Genomic DNA, 23,944 nt, shown 5'->3' with positions numbered 1-23,944 from the left:
GTTTGTTGTTGTCGCTCGGACTTAACAAGCTCAGAGTTACACAATTGGACCACCTGGGCTGATGAGGCAGGTGTGGAGAACAAGGCGGTGAAAAGGGGAGAGAGGCTCGGCAGAAGCGGTGAGAGAAGCCACAGAGAAGCCACAAGAGAAGGACGGGGGAACAACGGGCCGGGCAAGAGGAATTGTGGAAGAGGAGGAGAGCAGAGCAGAATTGAAGGAAGAGAAGTGAAGCCAAAGAGACACGGAGGATAGCGGTAGCGAGACGAGCGGACGGAGGAGAAGCTTCTACGATAGACACTCCGAGAAGGACTGAAATGCGAGAAAGCAGATAAGTAAAGGACGTCTGCCGGCTATCTCGGAGAGTGTGTGGCGTGAAGTATTGCTTGTGATCTTTGTTCTGAGAGCTCTCTCTCTCTCTGTTCCCTCTCAGTGCCAGCTACGGAGCAACGAAGACGCTACGCCGACCAGACGAAGAAGGACCCCGCTTCCGGGAGTGAAACTGGCTGCCGTTTGCATCATTCTGCCTTGGACTGAACGAACTTGAACATAAACGATAAGGCATGACTCTTAGATAGTATTGAATTTAACCCTTCCTTGCTGTCGATTTTATATTTGTTGTTTGTTAGTCTTAACCTGTTTAGTCTAGAATAAAGAATTACATTTAGACCAAGCTGTGTTGTGTGTCCTATTTTGTTCAGTGGGAAGATTTTAACTGCTGGTAGATCGCCTATTAGTTTAAAAAAAAGAAAAGAAAGAACACTCCCCTCCTCGCGGCGGGTTTGTGACACTAACATCTGAATGTCTGAACCGAAATCGAGACTCATCAGACCAGGCAACATTTTTCCAGTCTTCAACTGTCCAATTTTGGTGAGCTCTTGCAAATTGTAGCCTCTTTTTCCTATTTGTAGTGGAGATGAGTGGTACTTGGTGGGGTCTTCTGCTGTTGCAGCCCATCTGCCTCAAGGTTGTGCGTGTTGTGACTTCACAAATGCTTTGCTGCATACCTTGATTGTAACAAGTGTTTATTTCAGTCAAAGTTGCTCTTCTTTCAGCTTGAATCAGTCGGCCCATTCTCCTCTGACCTCTAGCATCAACAAGGCATTTTCGCCCACAGGACTGCCGCATACTGGATGTTTTTCCCTTTTCACACCATTCTTTGTAAACCCTAGAAATGGTTGTGCGTGAAAATCCCAGTAACTGAGCAGATTGTGAAATACTCAGACCGGCCCGTCACAGAGACTCCTGCTCCTAGTGTTTTGTTGGTTATCCGACCAATTCCTGATCCTGATGCCTTGTTGGCAAATAATATTCCTGTTGCCTTGTTGGTGGCACTACAACTCCTGATCCTGTTGGCTTGTTTGATGACCCTGGTCCACCTGTCTTCAGCCCAGCTGACTCGTTGCCTATCACCAGTCCAGCTGACTCGTCGCCTGTCACCAGTCCAGATGACTTGTCGCCTGTCTCCTGTCCAGCTGACTCGTTGCCTGTCTCTAGTCCAGCTGACTCGTTGCTAGGGCTGCACAATTAATCGAATTTTAATCGCGATCACGATTTTGACTTCCCACGATCAAATTTGCGTGATCGAGCGATTATTTTTTTTAAAGCGTCATTTCATAGAACGCTCCGGGTTTTTTGCATAGCGCATCTACCGCTCGTAAAGCCGTCTGCTCATGAGCCAGTCAGTTGTCCCTGCACCGCGCAGCTTAGTTTCTAGATGTAGACAGTCACAGAGGACAGAGTAACGGGAGGAAAACTCAACAGATAGCAGTCGTTTATATGTCTGTCTCAAGGTTTACCAGTTTGCCAGTAAACGCAACATTTGTCCCATCTGTTGTTTTTCAGACAACAGTAGTGACCAGTGCTAGTCGGTGCTATTAGCGTCTGTTAGCTGTTAGCTCCTCTAGGACGCACCGGTGCTAATGTCCTCGCATCCGCTGCAATGCTGTTTATATTGATATGGTTTAATTTAACGTTACATGACCCATTTCTTCTGTAAAGCCATGCCTGTGTGGGATCTCTCCTCTTACTCCACGCCCGGCCATACAGCGGCTGTCCACACTTCTGACATTTGTGTACAGTTTTAATTGTTATTAACACAGCTGTATATTGTTAAATATGAGAGGCAAACCTGTATTTGTACTAGTGTTTCCGCTGGTAAGTCTGCCACCGCGGCTGCCACGGCGAAGAACACAGAAGAAGTTATTGAATGCAACTAACTTCAGTTGGTAGAGTAACAGCGTGAGACGGACCTGCTGGACCTGGGCCAGAAATGTGACCCAAGGCCAGAATATCATAGTTCATAAAAATGCTGCGCAGTGACGATACAGACGCTGTGTGTATCCGCCATTCGACCCGTGCTGGACCCGTTCATAATGATCAGCCGTCTCTCTGTGAGTAGCGTCCATCACACTCCCTCTTGCAGTTATAAATAGCTTACGTGACAATAAAATTTGTTTTGGCTAAAATCAACAAATAATCGTGAGAATAATCGCGATCAAAATTTTGATCAAAATAATCGTGATTATCATTTTGGCCATAATCGTGCAGCCCTACTCGTTGCCTGTCTCCAGCCCAGCTGACCCGTTGTTTGTCTTCAGCCTTGCTGACCCGTGGCCTGCCCAGCTCTAAGGAGGGGTTCTGTCTTTGCTGGCTTGCTTGGTCTCCAGAGGGAGTCAGCAATCACCGTTCTGTCCTCCAGGGGGTCTTAGACTGCTTTCCCAGCCTCTGGAGAGGCTCCAACAGACTGCAGAGGGGTTTCGCCTTTGGCGACAGCCGCCTGAGAGGGGTATCGCCCACATTGCCGGTCTCCAGAGGAAATATGGAAAAATATGGTTGGAAAAATAACCTTTCAAACTGTGTCTGATGTGAAGAAATGTCAAAGCAAATATACCACACTGTGCAATGAGGCTTTAGAAACTCAAACTACTGTGCCTTTGCAAGACTGAATACAACAAGCGACAATACTGGCTTGTACAGAAAACAGTGGAAAAAAATATATTTGAGAATGATGTGAAACAATGGTTGGCCGATGCTGCTCCAAAAAAGGACAAAGAGAATATTGTGTGCTGTCTATAACAAATAATGACATAAAGCCTGAAGACAGTATTTCAAATGTTTCACGTAAAGGGTCAACACATAGAGATCATTCTTCCGTCTATTCATAGACTTCCAGTGTTATTTCTGCACGTTTAAAGGCAAAGGCTGAAAGGGCTGCACTTTTATAGTCTGCAGCTGCTTTGAAAAAAATGCATGACATTGACGCTGAAGAAGAAGCCCTTCAAATTGAAAAGGCAAAGCTGAAAAGGAAAGGGGAACAGCTAGAGGTAGACACCAAGTTGGCTGCGGCTACAGCTTAATTGTCTGTTTGAAAATGCATGCGGTAGGGAAGATGTGGATGAGTATGAAGAGGATAATGGAGAAGATGCCATGAATGCCTATCTTCATGCTCACTTAAAATCACAAACATGAAGTTATTTGAACACGTATCCTCTTTTGCAACTTCCCAAAACTGTCTCTTTCCATCAGGACCATTCTCTGACACTGGCTGTCCGACGTAAAGAAAGGCCGCACAGTCTACAAGCCCAGTCTTCAGTAAGGTCTAGTAACCCTTGTCTCCAGTGTCATATGTACCATCTTCTCACAGGTCTGAAGGGAGGGACGTCCTCAAACCCAGACCCACTAAAGCTGCACCAGCAGGATTTCAGCCGTCAATCTCACAAGGGAGTCAACCTACTCACATGTGTGAGTCTGAAGTGCAGGGAAACTGACCCGGATTCACCAACGCTTCAACAGCAGGATTTCAGCCACTGATCTCACAAGGAAGTACACGTATGCAATCACAGTCTCATCATCCTCTCTTGACAATGTTCAACACTCTATTCTGTACGACCTTATGCAACAGCAAACTAACATCACTGCACAGCTGGCTCAAAACCAAGCCTTAGCCTATCTTACTCCACGAGCTATCCCAGAGTTTGATGGCGAGCCACTTAAACACGCTGCCTTTACTAGAGCTTTCGAGCAAGCTATTGAAAAGAAAACTACAGATAAACAAGAATGCCTGTGTTACCTCGAACAATATACTAAAGGGCAGCCAAGAGAACTGGTTCGGAGACATGGCTCCTGGTGGATAACAAGGTGGCTGTTATCAGAAATGAAACAGATGTTACACAGTGGAGACACATTGGCACAAGACTGAATCCAGCAGATGAGGCATCCAGAAGTCTAAGTGCTGAAGAATTCCTTGCATGAAATCGGTGGCTGAAGCGACCAGAATGTCTCTTCAGGGACGAAGTGGAATGGCGTAAAACAATCATTGAACAACCTTAGGTTCCTGTGGATGACCCTGAGGTGAAGAAAGACCCACTGGTGAATGTCGTTGTCTCCCACAGTCCGCTGAATGCAACAAAAGTGTTTTTAAGTCACTTTTCAGATTTTAAGAAACTGAGAATGTCTGTGGCATGGATGCTCAGACTTTAAAACGTGCTTCTAACCTTCTCCCAAGGGAGAAAGATTGTTGAAGCCTGTGAAAGCATTGGCCATGACAATGGAGGCCAAAGAAACAACCACCTTTACACCAAGATGCAAAGGAAAAAATTGGCACTTTGTGGACAGTCACTGACATGTGACCTTGAGAGGGCAGACAGTGCAATCATTTGTTTTTCCCAACAAGAGAAGTTTTCTGATGAGATTGCTGTTTTAAAAAATGGAGGATCTGTCAAACAAAACAGTGATCTCTACAAGCTGGACCCAGTGTTGGAAGATGTATTGTTGCAGGTGGGAGGAAGGCTTAGTAGGGCTGCCATGCCTGAAGTGGAAAAAACGTCCTGTCATTCTTTCCAAAGAGCAAAATGTGTCCAAAATCCTCTTGAAGCATATCCATCAACAGATGGGTTACGCAGGTAGAAATCACATGCTTTCTTCACTTAGGAAGCAATACTGGATTACTCATACCAATTCTACCTGCAGGAAGGTCATCTCTGAGCGTGTAGTGTTTCGCGGCCTCCAAGGTAAGACGGGGAACAGAAAAGGACTGACCTACCAGTAGAGAGAATTGTGCCAGACTTGCCTGCTTTCACAAATGTGGGCGTCGACTACTTTGTGCCAATGGAGGTGAAGAAAGGCCGGGGAAGAGTGAAGCGCTACGGCGTCCTCTTTACCTGCATGGCGAGTAGGGCAGTTCAACTTGAAGTTGCTTATGCTTTAGACACTGACTCATGTATAAACACCGTTCGTTGTTTCATATGTTGCAGAGGTCAGGTGACACACCTGATATCAGACAATGGCACCAACTTTATTGGAGCTGAGAGGGAGTTAAGGGAAGCCATTGCTGAGTTAGACCATCAGAAGATTCCGCATGCCTTACTGCAGAGTGGTCTGACATGGTCCTTTAACCCTCCAGCCGGGTCTCACCATGGAGGGGTTTGGGAGCGTCTTATTCGTCTTGTGAAAAGGGTCCTCTTTTCTACGCTTAAACTCCAAATTACTGGATGATGATGGTTTTCACACCATTCTTTGCGAAGTCAAAGCCATTCTCAATACTTGTCCCATCACAAAGGCCTCTGATGATGCAAATGACCTTGAAGCACTTACACCCAACCACATCTTGCTCCTGAAGTCAAAGCCACACCTCCCTCTTGGACTCTTTTGTAAGGATGACTTGTATGTGAAGAGAAGATGGAGGCAGGTGCAGTTCCTATCTGACCTCTTTTGGAAGAGGTCTCCAGCTCTCTAGGAGAGACAGAAGTGGATGAGACCAAAAAGAAGTTTCCATTAGGACCACAATGTCTCCAATGGATCCTGTCGCTCCTCGAGGGTCCTGGCTGATGGGAAGAATTACACAGACGTACCCGGAGAAGAAGGGCTTCGTCTGCTCAGTTCAGCTGAAGACAAAAACGGGGCAGCTGTAACGGCTTGTAAAGATCTGTCTTTTGATGGAAGTTGAAGCGATATAGATGACCTTATCACAGATGTTCTTGGCTCAAGAAAAGATGTAATTTAGATTAGCTCTGCACAAATGGCTCCTTTTAGTTTAACCTAGGTAATTTGGGTAATTGTGGTTAAAGTAAATATTCACAATTATGGGCCAATAAAGTGTAGGAGCCTTTTGTATCCACTTTTTTAGTTATGTTATTTTAGTTATTTATTTTAGCCACTTGGGGGAGGATTGAACTGGGTCTGGGACGTCACTGGGAATAAGGTATATTTACAGGTGTGGCAATCAATGAGGAAAGGTGTTTATGGCGGGGAACACACGGTTCTTACCGTAGCCGTGAACACGTCGCGACATTTTATTAATCAGCACCAGGTAAAGTACTATTTTATGTAAAGTGCCCTTTGTTCTACTTTATAGTAAACGGGAACATCACCCAAAGACAATCAATGATTGGACTCAAGATCTTTTTTTTGCTACGCGTTGAGCACCATGTCATCCATACTGAGGCTTATTGGATAGCCTCCACCCCATTAAATAATTTTTTCTCATGAAAATATAAACAATCAAGCCAATTACGATTGAAATCACCCAGTTGAATCAACTAACTTGCATACTCTAAGGAATTAATAGTAACAAGAATACAATTGATGATTCAACAGGGGAATTTGGCGGTCTATAGATGTTACCTATCTGCTTGTTTTCATAAAAAACAATATTAACAAACAAGCATTCAAAATGTACAGTTCTCTCCTTTGGCGTAATGAGTTCAGAAGATAAATGAGAAGAAATATGGATAGGTGGCTACTCCCCCACTACGAGTACTCCGGCCTGTTCCTTACAAAGTATAACCGTTAAGATTAACATCTGCATCCAATATAGCGCTATTCAGCCATGTTTCAGAGAGTGTGATAACGCTAGAGTTATTGTAAGAAAGCCAGGCTCTTAGCAAGTCAATTTTATGTATCAAGCTCCTAATAGTCAAATGAATAACAAATAAACCTTTACTTTATACTGATACTTCATATTTAAATAGATAGGGGGGTTAGGAAGAAAAGGGTGAAGGGGAGGGGAGAGCATATCACACAAGTCTTAACATTTACCCACAGACACATACACACGCATACCACCATACACACAAACTGGTCAAACCAAGGCATAGCATAAAATTAATAAAATGACAACAAACAAGAATGCAGGCTCAGACCACAAAATATTAATTGGGAATGCTTGATGCATATCCTAAATGTTTCACCGTGTACAGACCTCCTTATGAGATATATGGAGGAAAAAGAAAAGTTAATAAAAGGGAGTTTTTCCTCGCCACTGTTGCTTGCTTAGGAAGGAACTACTAGAACTGTTGGGTCCTTGTAAATTAAGGAGTGTGGTTTAGACCTACTCTATCTGTAAAGTGTCTCAAGATAACTCTTATGAATTGATACTATAAATAAAATTGAATTGAACTAAGGTTTGAGGAAGAGACTGGCTTTTGCAGGTAATCCATTGTATTTTGCTATTTGTAAGAATTGTTTTAACTATTTATTTATTTAGGACAATGCACATTAATTAACATTTCTGTAAATGTGCCAGTGTTAGCCAATTGGCTACTTTTCAACTGTAGTCCTACCTACCATGCATTTCTTTATGGTTGGAAGAAACCAGAATACCCGGAGGAAACCCACACAAACACGGGTAGAACATACAAACGCCACACAGAAAGGTCTGTAACGACCTGGATTTGAACCAAGAGCCTTCCTGCTGTGCTGTAGAAGTTCTAACCACCATGTTACCTCACGAGAAACTGACTGACAAAAAGTGACGGACAAAAACTGTAATCTTATTGCACACTATCCGAGAAATCCTAATAATCCAAATAATGAACAAAACCCAGATGACCTGTGTATACATAGGTGACTAAATTGATGCAAATATAGCTTTGGAGTTGGCATTTGTTTGTTTGGCAGGGCTAGCAGTTTCCCCCTGCCTCCAGTCTGTGTACTAAACTAGGTTGAATAGGTTTTTGTTCTGGATGCATTGGTGGATTTTAAGACAATGGGCCCCTGGGGGTCATTTCCAGTTACTCTTATTTCATTATTATTAATCATTATTTCCTATTACTACGTTTTACAGATGCACACTAATGACACTTATCACTACAGTAGCTGTGATGTAAAAAGTGAACTGATAGCTCATTTCCCAGCAGGTGTAATTCACACATTGCTTTGCCTATCTTACCTGGAAGTGGGGTCATCATGCACGTCAGGCAGACTCCCACCACCCTGAGCCCTTATCAACTGCACTTTGCTTCCAGCTATTAGTCATTAATGAGAAAAATATAAATCTGGCCCACCTCCACCGAGCTCTGGACTCTGCTTCTGTTGCTCTTGAAGAAAGGTAATGAGATCATCACCATGTTTGGATTTGTGTTGTATACAGCTAGCATTTAGCTGCAAGGTGCTTCATGTGCAAACATAAAAATATTGTAATTTAAAGAGAGGAAGAATAGTTACAATTCTTTGCATCATGAAATAGTTATTTTTGATTACTAAATAAATTGTGTAGCATATAAAGAATAGTGCCAAATGTCCATCAAAATACATTTGATTAAATTGATGTATTTGTTTATTCTGTCTGAGAAAAAAACTTAAAACCACGTAATTCATACTCATGAAATGTCTTACTAATTGGTTCAGCAGCATGACATCTGATTTGGTTTTTCATGTGTTTTATTATCATGTGGTGGATGTTTTATGATCATCAGGTTCACTACTGCAGCAGATCATTGTTTGGATCACAATGGCGAGACTCCTCACAGGTAAATTCCATTTAAATTCAATTTTAAAAAATTCAATATGCCAGTTATTTACACACACAGTCACAAGATGCCAATAAGGTCACATCATTATTCAATCAGACATTGACTAGTTGACCCGAGGCATAAGTGAAGTAGTTCAAATTAAGCATGAAAGTGAAAATGATTTCATCACTATTTTAAGAATTTTGAACATTTAGCACAATTGTACTCATTTTTGAAGAAAATAAATCAACTTATGTCTACCGTACACTAGAAGACCAAAGTTTAACACCATCTCACATCTAAAGACAATCTGTCATAATGTCACTCAGACTAGAAGATTTTACAACCAAGACTTCAAACTTATAATATCAGACACGTTTGATTTTGTCTGAACATCAAGATGGGAAAAGGACTGACTTATAACAGCTGGAGCTGAGTTTTATGACCACCTTACACCAAATTCTACCAAGACTGTCATGACTTCATTCTCAGATTGGAAATTTGTTTGCGACAATGCATCGCCTGAAAAATCGTATTTTATTTTTGAACCATTATGAATATTATTTATCTCATTTAACAAATTTCAAATATGTTTGTGCCACTCTGTTATAAAATGCTATATGACATAACTCAAGTATCTAATATGCTTTATAAAAATCTTGCCAATATATGTATATTAAGAAATAAAATAGCTTAATTGGCTATTAAAACAATTAGTGTAGTTTTTAGTTTAGTTGTCCATTGTTTGAAAATAGCAGGTGAATATATTTATTCTTTCTTGCACTTTAATTGTAGTTGGTGGTTGTTTTGCACATCAGGGGCTGGGTAGTCCACCAGGTATTGTTAGCTACGGGCCGCTCTTTTATTGCTTTTACACAAATGTCATCAGGCAGAACTTATACACTGAGAGGCTTATGGCAGATCCTTACAATGTGTTGCAGTTTGATGACAAAACGCTCATTAGCAGATACAGGCTAGTTAGCCATCATCTGCAACCAGCTTAGGATAGACCGACCCAGCGACATTGGGTTTACCTGGTTGTGGTGCAACTGACAAATACCTGTTGTTTTTACTCCATTTCTTGTATGTTTCAATGTTTGTTTCAGTATCTTTTATTTCACAGAGTGGGGGGATGCTAGCCAAGCTAGCCATTGTTATTGTTGTATAACGCATTATGTGGTATTTTGTGTGTACAACTACTTTAATTGGAAGATACAAATAATACATAAGTGCTATAACAGAATGTTCATACAGCTTTTATTACTTTGATAAAGCAGCCATGCTGAATTGTGAGGTCCGGGTTGCAAACTTGCATTTTGTAGGATGGCGATGGCTAAGGCATAGAGACAGAGCGCATAGGGGTGTACTCTAAAAAACACGGCCACTGGAAGAAAATAACAATCTGCGTCACAATATGCCATTTTTGGCTTAAACGCTAACAAACTGCCTGTAGCTAGCTAAAAACATTAGATGTAGGCATGTCAAAGGATTATTTTGCACCCTTTAAGCCAAGTATTAGCAAGCATTGGCACTTGCAAACATGTTTAGATTTCTGATTAATCCACACAACACCATAAAATAAGTTGCATAATGTCTACATACGTTAGCAACGTTTTTTTCTTCATAAAAAGCTCAGTCTTTGGCAGCTTATAAAAACTTAGTTTTGGGTTCTTTAACATGTAAGTGTATCCACCACACATCAGCTTTCAGCCATTTTTCTGTCATTTGTTAGCAGACAGAATTGATGAGGAGGACCATTGGGACATGGGAGAATTGTTTTTGCTTCCGGTGGGGGTGGGACTTTAATGTGTTCTGTCTCTATGACCCGCCCTACTCTGCCTCGGATTGGCTAGTACTTGTTGCGTGGTTTAGTTAGGTATATGCTTGAGGAGTGAGATTGGTTAGGGTAAGAATACCAGGATAACCAATCAGAAGCAGAGTATGGCAGCTCATATAGGCCATTGTAGAAAAATATCGCGTCAGGGTTGGTAAGGTATGTCTGACTTATTAAATCCGACTTTATGGAACCATACCACAATACCAAATTGGGAAAAATCCTATTTTAAACTCTTAATTTAAGACTTAAAATAGGTGATACGGCCTCTGGTCCCTGTTCATTCTATTTTTTTTCTTTCTTGGACATTTAGATATACTGTATACATCACATAATGCCAAAGTCTCAAATTTTCTCTGTTCCTGTGTTCTGTTCTCTTTTAGCTCTGGGCGTTTTGCTCGTTTTGCATATCGGTAAGGATTAGTTTTTTGTTATAAAGCATTAAGCATTAGTTCAGGCATTGACTCTTTTTAACACTAAGATCAAATTTTCAGAACAACCACATGTGCACTTAACGGCTCATTACTGTTTTCCCACTGTTGTCCCTCAGCCACCTCCAATAAACTGGTGTGTCACATGACCAACTGGGCCCAGTACAGGCCCAGCAGTGCCAAATTCACCCCAGACAACATCGACCCCTTCCTGTGCACACACGTCATCTACGCTCTGGCCACCATCAACAGCTTCAACCAGATCAGCCCCATCGAGTGGAACGATGAAGAGCAATTCAGCAAGCTCAGCTACCTCAAGAATGTGTAAGTTAATGTCTTGAATACACAATTTCAAATTAAAACAAGACCAGCATTCAATGTCTCCTCAAAGGTGTACTTTTTTGGGGGGGTGGAATGGAGTGTAAGACATTTTAATGTACACTTGATATAGAAAGTTGTTGAGTTGTCAAGTAAAACATTGGCAAACATTTATGTTCTATTTTTAAAAGCATGAATGGGTTTTCCATTTGATTATATAGAAATAATGAAATATTTCCAACCTCATGAATCCATTTTCATAACAAAAGTATATCAAAGAAAAACCTCATGTGACCCTTTTGCTAATCGTTTCCTCATCTTCAGAACTGGGAGCACAACGTCCTGTCATTTAGACTATCATAAGGCCAAGCCTAACATTAACATTACATTATTTTGGTTGTACATTTTCTGTCAAGTAGAGTAAACTTTATCTATACAATTAACAGACATTTGCAAAAAATCTGCAGATAGGATTGTAAAGGCCAACCATGACCATATCAACTATGTCTTATAATGAATAAACGGCCAATAAAAACACAGTAAAAGTCAATGTATTGATCATGACACCTCTGTACATACATTTTTTTATAACTTTATAAGCTGAAGTGCATAAGAACTTAGCACACATCAAAGTGTTGCTGATTTGATGTTGCATAGGTCTGACCTGTTTCAAGTTTATGTTCAAATGTATTTATGGTCACATTTCATAGCTTTGCCCACATGAGAAAGCTACACTGTTGTGTGTCCAACAGGAGCTGTATCATAACTTAGCCCTGCACCAAATGATCTAAGTGCTCTAACAGGCTAACAAGTGTATCAGATATAAACCTCCCGCAGGGCCAGCAGAGACTTTTTTAAACTGCAAAACAGATCTTTAATTGGGAGTTTTAACACGGACTGCAGCATTCTTGATCAGATCAGTTAAAGGTAAATACTTATAGATGTATACTGTAACAATGAATTAACAGTAAACCAATAGGTAGTATGGTAAGAAGGGATAAAATGAACTGTGAACCAAAACCCAAAATGTACAGTACTAGATAATTCAGCTCTAGGTTTTACAGTTGTTACTGTAATTATGATGTGAACAGTTGGGCAGAATTGTTAAATAGTCAAAGCTTTCAGGTGAAACCTTGCATGTCCAAAACCATTGTTTTTTTAGGAAATTAAAAATGGCTCACTGGATTGTATTGAGGTATTTACCTCAGATAAAGTCATACAAAATCACCTGGTCTCTGTTTAAATATTTGTAAAACTCGCAGGCAGACGTAAACTGCAACCAATAGCATTGATTTCCCCCCCCAAAATGCGATCAGAATAAAATACCATGTGGAGGTAAGCTTTGTCACAATCACAATGTTTGCAACAAAGAAGAGTGAACTAAATCCTGTAACTATTAACTGTAAAAAATCAGCCAATAACCATTTTAGCAAGTCAAGTGTTGAAGTACAGAGTTATATCATCAATATAACTTTGACCAGAAACGTGTTTATTGATGTGGGTTACATTTAAAATTCTTTTTGTCTCTCTTTCTGCTATTAGTAATCCTGAACTGAAGACTCTGCTGTCTGTTGGAGGCACAACCAATGGAATAAGCCCGTAAGTTTAAATATTCAACACATTTAACTCAGAGGTCAGAAACCTTCTTCTGCTGCTGTTTCAACAGAATGGAGGTAGCAGGATTTTTCTTTTATACATCCCACCAGATTCATCTCCATGGTAGCCAGACCTGAGGGTCGTGCTGCCTTCATCAGGTCGGCCATCAGTTACCTGCGCACTCATAAATTTGATGGGCTGAACTTGGCCTGGGAGTATCCTGGACACAACGGCAGCCCAGCACAGGACAAGGAGAGGTTCACTCTGCTGATCACGGTTAGCATGGACTTTAAATTAGTGGTGTATCCCAGTGTTTCAATAGTGTGGTGCATTAGTGTTGGACCTTTGGAATTATAGTATTTATACAATTATTTTGATTGCAAATATGGCCATCTTTTTGAGAAGTTGTGCATTCCATGCAGCTTTCAGACTATTCGTTTCAGTGTGTTAGTGCCAGATTCTTGGGAGCATATGCATTGCTGTATGCCACACGATGGCTTTAAAGAATAACACCAAATCTTAAAACCTCCAGGTCACTGAGGCTACAGCGTTATTTGTAATACAAAAAATAGACTCAGTTGTATTTGTTTGATACTGTGGGAAAAACTACTAAACAAGTTAACAAAACTAAGAGGCTACAACCAGGCGTGCAGCTCTGTAAAGCTATTTTATGCACAGTGCTGCTTAGAGCTAAGCGGGTATAATGTTTACCATGTTCACCATCATAGTTTTGCAGATTAGCTTTGTAACATTTCCTAATTAGCACAACACAAATCTCACTTGACTAAGTACTGGACAAATTTACATTGTAAACCTGATAGTTTAAATGAAGAGTGAAGAGCTCTCAACTGATTCTGAGGAAGAAATGAATGTGTTACAAAACCTCATGGTGGCGCAAGGGGAAAAGTTATAGAGGATCAGCAAAGTCAGTAGGCTTTATCCTCTGGGGAACATGAATGTCCTCGCTCCCATTTCGTGAAAAAGCAACATTTGGTCAGGTGCCTTAAGCGGGTCTCTTAGCATCACTTTTTGACCCTCTGGGTCGGACCCTCAGCTACACTATTTGACACTCTCTGGACTCGCATCTAGCCCTTTGGCGTCATCTTTTAATGCGCTTGGTCAGGATTCTTGTCATATTTAGACACACTTGCTTGGGACTCTTGGCATGTACTTTTGACTCTCTGAGTCGGGATGTACATTTAACTGACATTCTGCCCAAGAAAGTGACAGTTAGGTTTAGGAAAAGATCGTGGGTAGGGTTTTAAAATGTGAATTTCAGGGACAAGAATGGGACAAGAACCCCAGTCTCGTGGGTGAAAGTCCGGTGTTGTTTGACCCCTCCACCACACCAACCAACCTCCTTGCATGGATTGTATGTCTTTCATACTACTCTCTATCGTCGTCGATCTTAATATTACATCATCTTATGGCGCAGCAGTTGAGTTGCTGCTCTGCCCGGTGCATCGGTATCCGACGTTGAGAGCCACTGGCCAAGCGTCAGTATTTGACGAGTTGGGAGTGAAAACGGGTTGCTTCTTTACAAAATTTCATGTCAACAGTTTTTGCGACGTTTAGTGCGGACACAGAAGCCGGACCAACTGCAAGTGCATCACGTTGTCATCACATCCTGTGTTGCTGTAGTTGGAGATAGACGGAAACAATCCAAAGTGGATGATCTGAGTTGTTTTTGTTGGCTCTGCCTACAGGAGCTATCCAAGGCCTTTGAGGACGATGCCAAGGAAAACAGGAAGACTCAGCTGCTGCTGTCAGCCAACGTTGCTTCTTTCCGTCCCAACATCGACAGAGCATACGAAGTCGAAAAGATTGCATCGTAAGTTTCATTTCAATAGACTCAATGGATTGTTTTTTCAATATCAGTAGTGAAACACTATTTGTATATGGTGAAACTTGTTCTACTGCCGATCTAAAAAGAAACACTTCTAAAATCAACAGTCACCTGGACTTCATCAATGTAATGACATATGACTATCATGGTCACTGGGAGGCCGCCACTGGACACAACAGCCCTCTGTACCCCAGCCCTGTGGACTCCGGAACACACATTTATCACAATATCGTAAGATGCACACAAAGCAGGAAACTGTAAACTAAGCACGCTCTTTGACATTTTTTTGTGTGTTTGTTTGACTGTATATTTATTGTTAACGTGTCCAAAATGCAGTTTAGAGGCTGTATCTCACTTTTGAGAACATTTAGGGTTAATACGCTAACTTTTTTTTTCCACCAGGGGACAGTGTGACAATAAGCCTTGATATAATATTAAATACAGTATGTTAGCAAGTCATTCCTGCTTGTGGCCATCAAACTTCATAGACTGGCACTCATTTGGCCTCAGCAGCTGTTAAACCATGATGCATTTATAATACATATCTTTTAACTGTGCAATGCTGACTAATTACTATGTGCTAATACTGCACTAATAATTAACCACGGTATTACTCTGGTTAACTATGGCATTAATAATGGATATTTCTACTCCACAATAGATCTCATTTTCAGCACTATATTTGCTTACACTGTTACATATTGTAGTATGCATACTTTAACTTATTTCCACTGTCTATTTTTTCCATATATCGAGTACATTGTAGTAGATTGTACATATGTTTACACATTTCTTTGTTCCTATCATTCCTCTGTATATTTCTAGAATGGGATAACGAATCCCGATTTTCCCCCCAGCAATCTAAAAAAGTATCATTGATTCTTATTCTGGACAGTATAAAAAACATTTAGCTGATTTTTATTCTGTAGTATTTATCTCCTTTGTCCTTTTTTTTAGAACTCTAGTGTGTCCTATTGGCTGTCTCTGGGAGCCCCAGCTGAGAAGCTGCTGCTGGGTTTCCCCACCTACGGACGGACCTACAGACTTACCACCGCTGCGACCGGCCTGGGAGCACCGACTAATGGCCCCGCAGATGCCGGACCCTACACTCGCACTGCCGGCTTCTGGGCCTATTATGAGGTACTTACTTTACAAATTAATTTAATGTTCAATTGACTTTATGATGAAAGACAGAATTTCTCTCAGTAATGTACTGCATAAGTGTACACTGCTATTACTGGTCCACCTGAGTCTGATACATACATACATACATACATACATACATACATACATACATACATAATTCCATTTTTTTTTATTTTTCAATTCAATTTTATTTATAGTATCAAATCACAACAAGAGTTATCTCAAGACACTTTACAGATAGAGCAGGTCTAGACCACACTCCAGAATTTACAAGGACCCAACAGTTCTAGTAGTTTCCTCCAGAGCAAGCAACAGTGCTACAGTGGCGAGGAAAAACTTCCTTTTAGGCAGAAACCTCGGTCAGACCCAGGCTCTTGGTAGGCGGTGTCTGACGACCGAGGTAGGCGGTGTCTGACAACATACATATCTGTAATTAACAAAACCTAAATTCATAACACAAGAACTGTTGGTTACTGCTGCAACCTTTGGTGCCTCTTTTCTGCCCCTAACATGACCAGGAACTGATACCACACCTGTTTTTTATTACACCTTAACATATGTAAAGTTTATCTCCACTGTAACAATGTGACCCAACATCAACACAACGGCCTTTTACATTTGGTTCAAATAGACCTCTGGACAACTGAACAGATCTAAAATTATAAAAGTTTAAACAAGGTTGGACTTTTCCTTTATGTATATTAATTAGTAAAATAGTAAAACTAACTCTAGAGAATCTCCATCCCTGGCCTTGTTTGATCTAACTCTGTGTATGTCTTCCAGGTATGTGACTTTGCCGCCAGTGCTACTGCTGAATGGATCCCTGAACAACAGGTTCCATATGCCACCTATGGAAGTGCCTGGGTGGGCTATGATGACATGCGCAGCTATTCTGCCAAGGTAAAAGGGAGCTACATTATTACCTGCAGTTATAATAATAGCATTAAGTAAAATCCCAGTCATGCACTTTGTGATCAAATGTTCTTGTAAAGTTCCTGACATTATGATCTCAAGTGTTTGTGGATAATTAATAACAATTAATGACAGCATTTCTCAAATGATAGGCCTGTAGCTGCTGCTGTTTAATCACCTTTTTACTGATGTGGTCATCCTGTAGGTCCAGTGGATGACTGCCAACAACCTGGGAGGGGCTCATGTGTGGACTCTGGACATGGATGACTTTGGTGGATACTTCTGCTCATCTGGAGATTATCCTCTCGTCAACCACCTCAGGATGTCAATGGGTAAATAATGTAGCTCAGCTATTTTACCTATTACCTATTTTATCTCTGCTCACTGGGATGGCTTTTACTGTTTGATTTAATTGATTGATCAATAAATAGCAATCCAAGAAAGCTTTGAACATCTAAATTTGCTGTTCTGTATTTGGAAAGTTTTATTAAAAAATGGGTTTGTGTTTCAGTTTTGTTGACATTTGTATTCCATTTATTATCTTTACTTCTCCATGTCTGATTCTGCAGGCTTCCCCCCAAAGCCCACCACCACCCCAAGACCCACCACCACCAGGGACCCTATTGCCGATTTCTGCCGTGGCCGCCCTGATGGCCTGTATGAGAACATAGCCGATAAGACTACCTACTTCCAGTGCTTCCAGGGAAACACATACCTGCACCGCTGCCAACCCGGCCTCATCTACTGGGACTCCTGCAAGTGCTGCAACTGGCCCTGAGCTGCAGACTGGACTGTGTGCTGGCTTACAACAGGAACCAAATGTAAACCAATGAGAAAATTGCTCTTTGTAGCCGTCTTACAGCTTTCTTCAACAAAATAAAGAAAAATCTTAATTACATAACCTGATGAATAATATGCCTGATTTACTTTAGAACTATCATTCTTGTGTTTTATAAGAACAGTCAACATTTTGTCTTTGTATTTTCCCAACAATAATTCTTCTAGTAGCACAACATGATTACATCTCCTTGGTTGTCTAAATACATTCATTGTTTATTTTGATACGCATGTAAATGATCAGGAACAATAAAAACACAATGTTTACCATTGTGACATTTTATGATTATTTAGTGATTATGTGATTATTTTATACAATTAATTTTATATAGCGAGTTCATGAGTTCACCACATAGCTAACTAGCTATACCATGGCTGTATTAAGAGAACAAACTAGAACTAGAGACACGAGAAAGAAGCTGATGAAACGAGCATGTTACTACGACAACACAAACTAAATAAAACTCGAGATCTCGCAAAACAAAGTCAAGATCTCAGAAAAGTGTTTGTCCCCAGCACAGTTTTTTTTTTTTTTTGCCCTCCATGTCATCTTGGGGGTACCGTAATAAAGTAAGTGTGCTGGGATGAAAAACAATGAAATCCCTCATTGTGAAGTGCTGTGTTGAGCCAATTGTACATTGGCCCCTTTGCTCGTATCAGCAGGGAATGTTTGTTTCAAAAAGTAGCATCAATACTCGTGGTGCCTTTTTCCGTGAGAAGAGTCTTCTTACATGTTCCACTGATGTGGCTGTCACAACTTTGTAAGTGGAATCTTTCTGAAAGTTGTGAGTTCATAAGCTTTGATGAATGCAGATTTTTGTTGTATAGAAATGACCTTGTTATCATGGCACTAAGAAGAGGAAAACAAATAGCCGTATTTCTCATATGTGTCAGATTCAGAAGTTGGTACAGTTTTTTTAAGTAACAGTGCCCCAACCTGACATTCATCTGTCACCCATTTGAATCAATCTCCGATCAAACCCTCTTAAATATTGTCACTCATGTAAAAACCTTTTTTTCACCTTTGTTTTTACTGACAGGTTCTTATGTACAATGGTGGCCTGACAAGTGACGCAGCCACTTAGGAGAAGAGATGGAGGGCCATAGAAATATAATACACTAGGCATGCATAAAGTTTAAAATGACATAAATACAATTAAAAATCGGTTATCAATAAATATAATAAATAACTATTATAATTATGCAAATACACGGCCTATGAAGTAAACCACGCACAGTAAGGAGTTATTGTCATTCAAAAATGTCTGTTTCCCCTTGTCCTTTTTGTTGCTATGAACGTGTATAGGGTCAAGTGATGACAACTAACAATTCAATAGTAATTAAAAAAACATAGTCCAACCAATACTCACTTATAAAATTACAACATGTCATATCTAAACCAAACAGTTACCAATCACAAGCCTTAAGACTTTATCTAATGTTAGCAAATGATTGCCCTTAAAGAAAGAAACAGAAATTATGTAATAACAAATTGGCAATTAGGAAATAATTGTTACAGTATGACCATTACTGAGCAACAAAACTGCAGGTTTGGGGTAAGATGGGATAATGGACCATAGACACCATAGGGCCATACTTACAGGGGATTTGAGATGCCTGAGGAAGGATAGGTTTATGTGGATTGACGCTGCTGTTACACACAGTGATGTTCATTGTTGTTATAAAGTCCAGTAAACCTTTTTTTTAGGATGAGGTTTCTACAGTAAATGCAACTGAACTGAAAAGTGTCCATCTCACAGACAAGGCGGGTGTGGAAGATGATGAATTTGATCCCCTGTCACAGTGTTACTGTCATGAAAAGGGAAAAACACACACTACAGTCATTAAAAATCTTTACTGATCATTGCAAAATATTCTAATTAAAATATTCGACAACAAGCTATGGGTCATGTCATATGGGTCAAGTCATAATTTGCTCTAAACAATATCTATGTACTACAATGTGCAATGTACTGGCTACACAACACATCTCTATAGCGTCTGGCAACAACAGCTCCAGTCTCTAGCAAACGTTGATGGTGGACATTTGTTTATGACCTGTGTTTGGCTCTCAAGGATGGTTCATTGATATGAGAATAGGTTCCAGACTGCTGTTATAGGTCATACCTATTAATAATAGCAGCAAAGCTAATCAGTCAAAATAAAGCATAGTTCTTTTCTAAGGACCAGCTAGCACACTTAGCTGCCTTTCACTTCATTAGTGACTCTTATTCTGTCAGACTGTCCTCTCTCAAAAAATGACTTTTGCACAATCAGCTGTCATGACCCAATATTTTTGTTATATTGTTAGGCGGCGCTGCCCTCTAGTGGCTGTAGTAATTATAATAGGAGCTAGATAGGAAGGATAAGAGCAAACAAACAGGACATTTACTCAGGACACTAAGGTTACGGTCCTGTTTGAAAATAACAGTAAACAGCATTTGTTTTATTTAACTTTACTAAACAAATTGAACTATAACAGGTTCACCAGAAGTGAAGTCATTTATCAAATGTGCTGATTTTAACCTTAACCACAAAGTTCCACTATAGAGCACATTTGTTGATGATATTTTACCATAACCATCTTAATGTGTTGAACAAAAAAACAAATTACATTAATAAAACAGATGACGTTATTGTATATAATTAAAATCTATAAAACAGTGCTCTATTTTGATGCAAATGAATCTAAAAGGATTATCCTCATGCATCAGTCATTTAGGATGGGACTGCAGGACAGCTATGGCCAACACAACTGAGAGATGTCCACTAAGTAATTTTATCTCTGTAGCTCAATGATTTTTGGACAAATTCAGCCTCAAAAGGTTCAATTCGACTGAAATTTAACTAAAAAATGTAATCACACTAAATTAGAAAACTAAAGTTGCCTTGATAATGTATACAATAAAGTTGGAAGATAACAGATAACAACCCTCATTGTACCTATTTTTTTAAAAAACATTGATTTGTGAACTCTATGGAAAAATTAAATTTGGAAAGAAATGCTATTCCTGATAACCAGCTGAATCTGCCAGCTCATGTTTCATTGGCTCTGGCAGATCCATCTGGGGTCCTCCCAATCATATCGATGTCCAGACGTCCAGAACCTGGACGAGCCAATCAAACTAGGGGTCAAACTAGGTGGCGCGATCAAATATTAATCAAGATTCTGTTACTGTAGTGCATATTTCTAGCTTCATTTTTTTTCAATAAACACATTGTAGTGTCTGGTTTCGCTGTAATTTGATGTTTGTGACCCTGCTGCCATTGCTTTCTGCTTCAAAACAGACCAAGCACCAAGAACCAGAACCAGTGGTTGCATGTGTTGCTCAGGGCTGCATCATTTCTAATTAGTCTATCTAATTGCGTTCAGAGGCATTTTGGTCTGCATAATTGATAACGGCAGGAAAAAGAATAATGCACATTTGTAAATTGCTGACAATACAAGCACTGTAATTGATAAGCTTTCATAAAGGAATAAAATTAACCTTGAGCTCTTTATTCCATGTGATCTGGGATTTTGTACTTTGACCTTAAAAATCATTTACAGTGGCCGTAGATGAGATTTATCATATCTGCCCATCAATAACACCCAACCCCATTAGAAAACTAGCCAAAGTAAGTACATCATCCAGTCAGGTCAGCATAGATCTTAAGAAGAGACCTTTGTTCTGGAAGACAACGCTTCATGTCTCCTTAGACTGGAGTTCATCTGTATCCTGAGATCCTACAGTATTAAACCAATGGATGTAACATTAGGCATCACACCATGCTACCAGCCCAGTGACCTAAGACAACAGCTCATTAATAATCCTTATCTATTATCAGGCTAATCCCTAACCAGACCAGAAAAATGATTACCGCATCTTTCCACAACAGTCCCAATACTAGACTGGAAACTCTTTTAATCTCTCTCTTCTGGCAGGAGGCTAGGGTCAGTTATCGTTGACTTGCATTTTATGCCAGATACAAAAAGACCCGTACTTAAATAAATACCATCACCATCAGTGACTCACATTCATTGGAAAACTCATTAGCAATAATCAGAAGTGGAACATTAACAAAACAGTGCAAAAGTTCAACATCAGCTGTAGATTGACATCGACACCGGCTCAAGCAACAACTCATTCTGTTCTACTCGGCGCCCATTGGGTCTACCACCATCACATCGTCTCTTACAGTGTGATGCAGCAGCACGGACAGTCATGCAGGGAAAATATGCAGCGGCTTGTTAATAAAGCATTCAAAAACCATTGGCAAACCATTTCCATCAGTTGAATCCACAATCTCATAGAACTGTAAAGTGGGCAAAGAAGATCTTCTTTCTTCTTTGACACCTCATATCCTGCTCATCACCTCTATCAGCTCCTTACGTCAAGGAGGCAACTATCCATCTATCCATCTATCCATCTATCTATCTATGTATCTATCTAACTATCTATCTGTCTGTCTGTCTGTCTGTCTGTCTGTCTGTCTGTCTGTCTGTCAGTCAGTCAATGAATCAATAAATCAGTCTATCTATCTATCTATCTATCTATCTATCTATCTGTCTGTCTGTCAGTCAATGAATCAATGAATCAGTCTATCTATCTATCTATCTATCTATCTATCTATCTATCTATCTATATATCTATATACAGTGGCTTGAATACGTTTACACACCCATGCTAAAGTTGATTAAAAAGAGGAATAAAAAAAAATTTGGAAATTGATCTTAATGCCTTAATTCAAATCATTCAGGAAAATCCAACCTGTTAAGGACACCAATTTGTTAGTGAATGAATAATGTACTGTAAATAAATAAATGTTCTTCCTTAAAATACAGGGGGGCATGTTATATTCCCATAGAGGCAGGCAGATTTTTATTATTAAATGCCAGTTATTTCATGAATCAGGATATTATGCATCCTGATAAAGTTCCCTTGGCCTTTGGAATTAAAATACCCCCCCCACATCATCACAAACCCTTCACCGTACCTATGGGGAATGGGGAACTTTCCATAAGATCATCTCTCAATGCATCAAACCAGCTATTAAGCTAACTGAAATAAAACCACGCCAATGCCAAGAAAGTGTATGTTGATGCTAACCATGTGCATTTAACAACAACAACAATGTTGACAGCAATCATCTTTATTCATACAGTACTATTAAAATCTGCAGCAGTCAGTGTGTTCAGATTTCATCATCAACTTTCATAAGCATGAACAGGGCGCAGTTCCACAGTTGTAGTTTGATACGTGTTTATGAGGCAGGAACTGCTTTTGCAGCAGTCAGTGATAAGAGAACTGATTTAAGATCTAGTCTTCTCTCTTAAATTAACTGACTAAGGGACTTTGTTGGCTATTCATTATGAAACTTGTTTTGGCAAATACAAAACCGTGTCAAATAGACTACAGAGTCATGCCCAACATGTACATATGTGAGTTAAAGTTTAACTATGTTATCAATAGAAACATTAATCATTTATTTGTGCTGTAATAACAAGGTTTCTTAACGGTCGTGTTCGATGTTCTTCAGCTTTTGACTACAAAAGAGAGAATGAGTAATCTAGATGTTGTAGTTCAGGGCGTTAATTAGTATCTACCATGCATTGACATGTAAGGACAGTTATTGTTCAAATGATCTACAGACTCTCGGACAGCTCAGTGTCCATTAATGTCCTGGGGAGAGGGAGTTGCCAGTGGAAAGCTGCATGAAAGTAATAGCACACATTTTGGGAAACATGCTTATTCACTTTTTTAGCGATAAACAGAGCAATCTCTATCTCATATCTGTGGGTAAAGCACAAAGCAAACCAAAAGGTGCTTAGCCTAGCTTAGCTTACTAAATAAGGAAGCAGGGGTTAACACCTGGCCTAACTCCATCCTACCCATTGACTGTAAAATTAGTGGATGAAGCTTCCAGGTCTAAAAGGTGTAGCCTTACTCAAACCTGCATTCTATCTTATTTCCAGCAGGGGGCTACTCTACAAGTTGCAAAACGAAGACTTTAGAAGTCTATGGGAAAATGGCAATACCTCTCACTTGATATATAACCTAGGGAACATTTTCATAATGAGTGTTTGGTCTTAATCGCTGGTTTTCAAGTCACCTTCAATACAGCATGATGTTCATTTAGTAAATTATTGTGAAATATGAAGATAAAGCAGGGGATGCTTAAGGGGCATGGCTACACACCGACCCTCTATCATAACAGAAGCTTAGCAATGTAGCAATGCTAAACATGACCGTGTGTACATTAAAATAGACCTAACCTTGTTTTTGGATATTGTCCATTTTTCCATCTTAAATTT

General features: G+C 40.0%; 1 protein-coding gene and 1 long non-coding RNA gene across 2 annotated transcripts; one reads left to right on the top strand and one right to left on the bottom strand.

The window, feature by feature from the left end:
- Nucleotides 1–3,520: 3,520 nt before the first annotated feature.
- LOC116687650 (uncharacterized) lies at nt 3,521–14,029 on the bottom strand. Its single transcript, XR_004331602.1, has 3 exons — nt 13,967–14,029; nt 5,146–5,151; nt 3,521–3,532 (listed from the first exon to the last, which is right to left on the bottom strand). It is a non-coding gene; the product is annotated as an uncharacterized LOC116687650 (long non-coding RNA).
- Nucleotides 8,264–17,713, top strand: chia.1 (chitinase, acidic.1). Its single transcript, XM_032513183.1, has 12 exons — nt 8,264–8,326; nt 8,694–8,747; nt 10,947–10,976; nt 11,114–11,318; nt 12,855–12,911; nt 13,019–13,184; nt 14,615–14,739; nt 14,862–14,985; nt 15,712–15,894; nt 16,684–16,800; nt 17,018–17,144; nt 17,382–17,713. The coding sequence occupies exons 2-12, from the start codon at nt 8,729–8,731 to the stop codon at nt 17,588–17,590; spliced, it is 1,362 nt and encodes a 453-aa protein (XP_032369074.1). The 5' UTR covers nt 8,264–8,326; nt 8,694–8,728; the 3' UTR covers nt 17,591–17,713.
- The last annotated feature ends 6,231 nt before the right edge of the window (nt 17,714–23,944 follow it).

Source organism: Etheostoma spectabile, chromosome 4 (genome assembly GCF_008692095.1).
Source record: "Etheostoma spectabile isolate EspeVRDwgs_2016 chromosome 4, UIUC_Espe_1.0, whole genome shotgun sequence".
NCBI classification, from domain to species: Eukaryota; Metazoa; Chordata; class Actinopteri; order Perciformes; family Percidae; genus Etheostoma; species Etheostoma spectabile.
The sequence above is the reverse complement of the archived record's forward strand: the minus strand, read 5'-3'. Positions and strand labels throughout refer to the sequence as shown.

Coding starts and splice junctions, on each gene's coding strand:
- chia.1 (XM_032513183.1), top strand. Junction 14,740..14,861: donor GAAGTCGAAAAGATTGCATC/GTAAGTTTCATT, acceptor TAAAATCAACAG/TCACCTGGACTTCATCAATG. Junction 17,145..17,381: donor CCACCTCAGGATGTCAATGG/GTAAATAATGTA, acceptor CTGATTCTGCAG/GCTTCCCCCCAAAGCCCACC.